At 31.1% G+C, this 7,532-nt stretch overlaps 3 protein-coding genes across 3 annotated transcripts; all 3 read right to left on the bottom strand.

The window, feature by feature from the left end:
- Positions 1-754: 754 nt before the first annotated feature.
- On the bottom strand, positions 755-2,698 carry LOC139484380 (uncharacterized). The gene has a single exon (XM_071268116.1). The coding sequence runs from the start codon at positions 2,696-2,698 to the stop codon at positions 755-757; it is 1,944 nt and encodes a 647-aa protein (XP_071124217.1).
- Positions 2,699-3,320: 622 nt separating this feature from the next.
- On the bottom strand, positions 3,321-5,264 carry LOC139484379 (uncharacterized). The gene has a single exon (XM_071268115.1). It carries the CDS (start codon positions 5,262-5,264, stop codon positions 3,321-3,323), a length of 1,944 nt encoding a protein of 647 aa, XP_071124216.1.
- A 498-nt stretch (positions 5,265-5,762) lies between these two features.
- LOC139484377 (uncharacterized) lies at positions 5,763-7,121 on the bottom strand. The gene has a single exon (XM_071268114.1). The coding sequence runs from the start codon at positions 7,119-7,121 to the stop codon at positions 5,763-5,765; it is 1,359 nt and encodes a 452-aa protein (XP_071124215.1).
- Between the last annotated feature and the right edge of the window lie 411 nt (positions 7,122-7,532).

Raw genomic sequence — 7,532 nt, 5'->3', positions numbered from 1 at the left:
TGTTTGCCATTAGTTTAATGTTATGGACACTGGTTTTACTTATTTTTTTTTTACATCTAACGGACTGCAATAAATATTGATACTCTGCAATTTTCATTCTCAAAATGGATTGTTTTGAATCATTGCAAAATGGCTAAAAATCTATGTTTTTTCGCTAAAAACCTGTGTTTTGAATTTAATGTATGATTACTTACATATATCTTTTTAAATAACCATTTCATCAAGAGAAACAATTCGCATCTATGTTGAAAAACCTTAATTTCTTTTGTGCCAGAGAAACTGCATTCAGCTTTTTAATAATTCAGCTGAATACAATTTATCTATAAAAGAAACAAGAAAAAACAATTCCGAACTGGTTTAGTATCATCCTGCAATAAAAAGAAAAGACATAACATGTTTGCTACAACTTTAGCATTCCCTTTTCATATATAATACACAATAAATTTATATATTAAAACTAAATTTTTAGCCTACAGAAATTTTAATTCAAAACTCTTACGGCTAAAATTTTATTTTGTTATAATAAAACACCCATGCAACCACGCATCCCATATTGCTGATAGGACCCGACACAAATATCAATTTCGTGTTTCGGTAGTTAAGCTTGGGATGGTCATTTTAAGATGCATTATTTGAATATAATCAAATATGAAAATTATTCATGTTTATATTGATATATTTATATTTTAATTCTTCTTCAATATATCTAGTTGTTATGACAGATCTACCATCATCAGGGGTCCAACTGTCAATTTTATGTTACATTCTTTAACTTTGATCTACTAAGCATATCTCCAATACTTTTATGTTTGCTATACGCAACTATTGGTGCTGTATTGAATATTTGTACACAGTCTTCGTCGAACTGTAATAAATGCCAGTGTTTCATTATACGTTTCTTTATTTTACGTATATATGGATTATATTTAGTTATTAAAACTAACGGAATACTTTGCTTCTCTTTAGATTTGTTTTGTTGTAATAAATCAGTACGGTCAATTGATAAAGCATCAGTAATACTATCATCTATTTCAGCGTTATCATAACCCCTATCTAATAATTTCACTTTGAAATTAGTTAGATTGTTTATTAATTTGTTATGGTCACTTGTATTTCTAATTTGCCGTATTGCTTCACCTTTAATAAATCCTCTGAATACATGCTGTGAGTGACAGCTATTTCTGTGCAGAAACAGATAAGAATTTGTTTCTTTAAAATGTATTTCAAGGTCAAGGATGCCATATGTTGTAAATCGTTGACCTTTAATTACATCAACATCCAAGAACGACATTTTATCGTTTTTGATTTCATAGGTGAACTTTAATAAGGGGTTATAATCATTTGCTAGACGAAAAAAATCTATAATTTCATCTGATGTTCCATCATATATTATGAATCCATCGTCTCTATATCTTCCATGATAGAATATTTTGTCTTTATATTGAAATGCAGAAATAATTTGATTCATTATTTCAAACATAAGTATGTCACAGATTTCCGGTGAAGGAACTGCACCAATTGCCGTACCTATTACTTGTTTGTAAATTTTCCCATCAAATTCAAATACATTGTTTTCTAAAATAATTCTCAACAAATGTATCAATACATTGACTGGCGGAGCATTGACTTTGAAGTTTGATTTGTCAAAACTGTCATATGCTCGTTCAACCGCACCCAATAACGCTTCTTGAGGTAGATTAGTAAACATCTGTGTTATATCATATGAAACCAAAAGGCTGTTTGCCATAGGTTTTAATTTCTCAATGATATTAATGAACGATGTAGTATCTTTTATATATGTAGACTGATTTTGAACTATTGGTATAAGAAAATAGTCAACGTAATGACCTATAAGTTCAGTTACAGAACCACACTGTGATATAATTGGTCTGCCAGGTGGAATTATATTTAATTCATTTAATCCATCATGTTGTATTTGTTTAAACGTCTCTGTTTCAAGACGGTGAATTTTTGGGAGAATATAAATTCTCCCTAATCGTGCATCTCTTAATTTTTGACCATTTGTTAAAAATTTAAATGATATTTTGTCGATTATGCCTTGGTCGTATAATGATTTAATATACTCAATGACCTGGATTTTCAGTTCTGCCATGTTAAATGAATCTAATTGGCAGTAATGTTGAGTATTTAGTTGTCTTGTGACTTCTGTTATGTAGTCTAGCCTGTCTAAAATAACACAATTTGAATTTTTATCTGCCTTTTTTATTACTATTGTTTCATCATTTTTCAAATTGCGTAGCGCTATTCTTTCGCCCTTAGTAAGATTGTTTTTTACATTTCTTTCTATTGGTAGAAAAGACAATTCAAGCTTGGTTAAATCTATATAATTTTCCAACGTATGGCACGTAGAGGCAGGTTTATATCCTGTATTGCTACGAAATGGATGAAGGTCAGTTTTTTCTTGACTGAACATATACCGACATCGTAATTTTCTAGCAAATTCATTGTAGTCTTTTAGTATAGACATTTTTGCATTTTTGCTTGATGGCGTTGGTATAAATTTCAAGCCTTTCGCCAACAGGATATATTCCTGATTTGATAATCTGCGTTTTGATAGATTAATAACATGCTTTTTTGCATGTGCAGTTCTTTGCTGCATATTGTATTTATTCCGTTCTTTTTTATTGTAGAATCGGAATTTTTGCTTTTTAGCATTTCTATTAAAACGACGTGCCATTTTTGAGTTCACATTGGGTGATTCTCTTAGCTACGTGCCTTTGTTGAGCTCACATTGGGTGGCTGAAGAATTTTTAGGTTTACACATGTTATAAACCTTGAAAGAAGATCCGCCCACATTCACGTGGGTTGATAGGCGGGAATAAGATAGCAGTGAGAAATTGTCCGTGTTGATGATGTATAAATGAGTCACATTGTTTTGTGGAACTTTTCAAAGTAAATCATGTCATGAAGTATTTTCAACTCAAGGCTAAAAGCTTTGTCCACCGGAACAATAAATTAACACCATATACGTATCCCATCAAACAGGAAATGCGGATCATTCTCAATGCAGAAAACGATTCTCGGTAAGGTGCAGTAGGACAGCCGTCCATGAATACATTTTGTTATAATAAAACACCCATGCAACCACGCATCCCATATTGCTGATAGGACCCGACACAAATATCAATTTCGTGTTTCGGTAGTTAAGCTTGGGATGGTCATTTTAAGATGCATTATTTGAATATAATCAAATATGAAAATTATTCATGTTTATATTGATATATTTATATTTTAATTCTTCTTCAATATATCTAGTTGTTATGACAGATCTACCATCATCAGGGGTCCAACTGTCAATTTTATGTTACATTCTTTAACTTTGATCTACTAAGCATATCTCCAATACTTTTATGTTTGCTATACGCAACTATTGGTGCTGTATTGAATATTTGTACACAGTCTTCGTCGAACTGTAATAAATGCCAGTGTTTCATTATACGTTTCTTTATTTTACGTATATATGGATTATATTTAGTTATTAAAACTAACGGAATACTTTGCTTCTCTTTAGATTTGTTTTGTTGTAATAAATCAGTACGGTCAATTGATAAAGCATCAGTAATACTATCATCTATTTCAGCGTTATCATAACCCCTATCTAATAATTTCACTTTGAAATTAGTTAGATTGTTTATTAATTTGTTATGGTCACTTGTATTTCTAATTTGCCGTATTGCTTCACCTTTAATAAATCCTCTGAATACATGCTGTGAGTGACAGCTATTTCTGTGCAGAAACAGATAAGAATTTGTTTCTTTAAAATGTATTTCAAGGTCAAGGATGCCATATGTTGTAAATCGTTGACCTTTAATTACATCAACATCCAAGAACGACATTTTATCGTTTTTGATTTCATAGGTGAACTTTAATAAGGGGTTATAATCATTTGCTAGACGAAAAAAATCTATAATTTCATCTGATGTTCCATCATATATTATGAATCCATCGTCTCTATATCTTCCATGATAGAATATTTTGTCTTTATATTGAAATGCAGAAATAATTTGATTCATTATTTCAAACATAAGTATGTCACAGATTTCCGGTGAAGGAACTGCACCAATTGCCGTACCTATTACTTGTTTGTAAATTTTCCCATCAAATTCAAATACATTGTTTTCTAAAATAATTCTCAACAAATGTATCAATACATTGACTGGCGGAGCATTGACTTTGAAGTTTGATTTGTCAAAACTGTCATATGCTCGTTCAACCGCACCCAATAACGCTTCTTGAGGTAGATTAGTAAACATCTGTGTTATATCATATGAAACCAAAAGGCTGTTTGCCATAGGTTTTAATTTCTCAATGATATTAATGAACGATGTAGTATCTTTTATATATGTAGACTGATTTTGAACTATTGGTATAAGAAAATAGTCAACGTAATGACCTATAAGTTCAGTTACAGAACCACACTGTGATATAATTGGTCTGCCAGGTGGAATTATATTTAATTCATTTAATCCATCATGTTGTATTTGTTTAAACGTCTCTGTTTCAAGACGGTGAATTTTTGGGAGAATATAAATTCTCCCTAATCGTGCATCTCTTAATTTTTGACCATTTGTTAAAAATTTAAATGATATTTTGTCGATTATGCCTTGGTCGTATAATGATTTAATATACTCAATGACCTGGATTTTCAGTTCTGCCATGTTAAATGAATCTAATTGGCAGTAATGTTGAGTATTTAGTTGTCTTGTGACTTCTGTTATGTAGTCTAGCCTGTCTAAAATAACACAATTTGAATTTTTATCTGCCTTTTTTATTACTATTGTTTCATCATTTTTCAAATTGCGTAGCGCTATTCTTTCGCCCTTAGTAAGATTGTTTTTTACATTTCTTTCTATTGGTAGAAAAGACAATTCAAGCTTGGTTAAATCTATATAATTTTCCAACGTATGGCACGTAGAGGCAGGTTTATATCCTGTATTGCTACGAAATGGATGAAGGTCAGTTTTTTCTTGACTGAACATATACCGACATCGTAATTTTCTAGCAAATTCATTGTAGTCTTTTAGTATAGACATTTTTGCATTTTTGCTTGATGGCGTTGGTATAAATTTCAAGCCTTTCGCCAACAGGATATATTCCTGATTTGATAATCTGCGTTTTGATAGATTAATAACATGCTTTTTTGCATGTGCAGTTCTTTGCTGCATATTGTATTTATTCCGTTCTTTTTTATTGTAGAATCGGAATTTTTGCTTTTTAGCATTTCTATTAAAACGACGTGCCATTTTTGAGTTCACATTGGGTGATTCTCTTAGCTACGTGCCTTTGTTGAGCTCACATTGGGTGGCTGAAGAATTTTTAGGTTTACACATGTTATAAACCTTGAAAGAAGATCCGCCCACATTCACGTGGGTTGATAGGCGGGAATAAGATAGCAGTGAGAAATTGTCCGTGTTGATGATGTATAAATGAGTCACATTGTTTTGTGGAACTTTTCAAAGTAAATCATGTCATGAAGTATTTTCAACTCAAGGCTAAAAGCTTTGTTATAATAAAACACCCATGCAACCACGCATCCCATATTGCTGATAGGACCCGACACAAATATCAATTTCGTGTTTCGGTAGTTAAGCTTGGGATGGTCATTTTAAGATGCATTATTTGAATATAATCAAATATGAAAATTATTCATGTTTATATTGATATATTTATATTTTAATTCTTCTTCAATATATCTAGTTGTTATGACAGATCTACCATCATCAGGGGTCCAACTGTCAATTTTATGTTACATTCTTTAACTTTGATCTACTAAGCATATCTCCAATACTTTTATGTTTGCTATACGCAACTATTGGTGCTGTATTGAATATTTGTACACAGTCTTCGTCGAACTGTAATAAATGCCAGTGTTTCATTATACGTTTCTTTATTTTACGTATATATGGATTATATTTAGTTATTAAAACTAACGGAATACTTTGCTTCTCTTTAGATTTGTTTTGTTGTAATAAATCAGTACGGTCAATTGATAAAGCATCAGTAATACTATCATCTATTTCAGCGTTATCATAACCCCTATCTAATAATTTCACTTTGAAATTAGTTAGATTGTTTATTAATTTGTTATGGTCACTTGTATTTCTAATTTGCCGTATTGCTTCACCTTTAATAAATCCTCTGAATACATGCTGTGAGTGACAGCTATTTCTGTGCAGAAACAGATAAGAATTTGTTTCTTTAAAATGTATTTCAAGGTCAAGGATGCCATATGTTGTAAATCGTTGACCTTTAATTACATCAACATCCAAGAACGACATTTTATCGTTTTTGATTTCATAGGTGAACTTTAATAAGGGGTTATAATCATTTGCTAGACGAAAAAAATCTATAATTTCATCTGATGTTCCATCATATATTATGAATCCATCGTCTCTATATCTTCCATGATAGAATATTTTGTCTTTATATTGAAATGCAGAAATAATTTGATTCATTATTTCAAACATAAGTATGTCACAGATTTCCGGTGAAGGAACTGCACCAATTGCCGTACCTATTACTTGTTTGTAAATTTTCCCATCAAATTCAAATACATTGTTTTCTAAAATAATTCTCAACAAATGTATCAATACATTGACTGGCGGAGCATTGACTTTGAAGTTTGATTTGTCAAAACTGTCATATGCTCGTTCAACCGCACCCAATAACGCTTCTTGAGGTAGATTAGTAAACATCTGTGTTATATCATATGAAACCAAAAGGCTGTTTGCCATAGGTTTTAATTTCTCAATGATATTAATGAACGATGTAGTATCTTTTATATATGTAGACTGATTTTGAACTATTGGTATAAGAAAATAGTCAACGTAATGACCTATAAGTTCAGTTACAGAACCACACTGTGATATAATTGGTCTGCCAGGTGGAATTATATTTAATTCATTTAATCCATCATGTTGTATTTGTTTAAACGTCTCTGTTTCAAGACGGTGAATTTTTGGGAGAATATAAATTCTCCCTAATCGTGCATCTCTTAATTTTTGACCATTTGTTAAAAATTTAAATGATATTTTGTCGATTATGCCTTGGTCGTATAATGATTTAATATACTCAATGACCTGGATTTTCAGTTCTGCCATGTTAAATGAATCTAATTGGCAGTAATGTTGAGTATTTAGTTGTCTTGTGACTTCTGTTATGTAGTCTAGCCTGTCTAAAATAACACAATTTGAATTTTTATCTGCCTTTTTTATTACTATTGTTTCATCATTTTTCAAATTGCGTAGCGCTATTCTTTCGCCCTTAGTAAGATTTTGTTATAATAAAACACCCATGCAACCACGCATCCCATATTGCTGATAGGACCCGACACAAATATCAATTTCGTGTTTCGGTAGTTAAGCTTGGGATGGTCATTTTAAGATGCATTATTTGAATATAATCAAATATGAAAATTATTCATGTTTATATTGATATATTTATATTTTAATTCTTCTTCAATATATCTAGTTGTTATGACAGATCTACCATCATCAGGGGTCCAACTGTCA

The sequence above is a fragment of the Mytilus edulis genome, chromosome 8, assembly GCF_963676685.1.
Source record: "Mytilus edulis chromosome 8, xbMytEdul2.2, whole genome shotgun sequence".
In the NCBI taxonomy this organism is placed as follows: domain Eukaryota; kingdom Metazoa; phylum Mollusca; class Bivalvia; order Mytilida; family Mytilidae; genus Mytilus; species Mytilus edulis.
This window is presented reverse-complemented; position numbering and strand designations above follow the sequence as displayed.

What these genes read in the sequence shown, in the direction of transcription:
- LOC139484380 (XM_071268116.1), bottom strand. Translation starts at nt 2,698, where the DNA reads ATGGCACGTCGTTTTAATAGAAATGCTAAAAAGCAAAAATTCCGATTC.
- LOC139484379 (XM_071268115.1), bottom strand. Translation starts at nt 5,264, where the DNA reads ATGGCACGTCGTTTTAATAGAAATGCTAAAAAGCAAAAATTCCGATTC.
- LOC139484377 (XM_071268114.1), bottom strand. Translation starts at nt 7,121, where the DNA reads ATGGCAGAACTGAAAATCCAGGTCATTGAGTATATTAAATCATTATAC.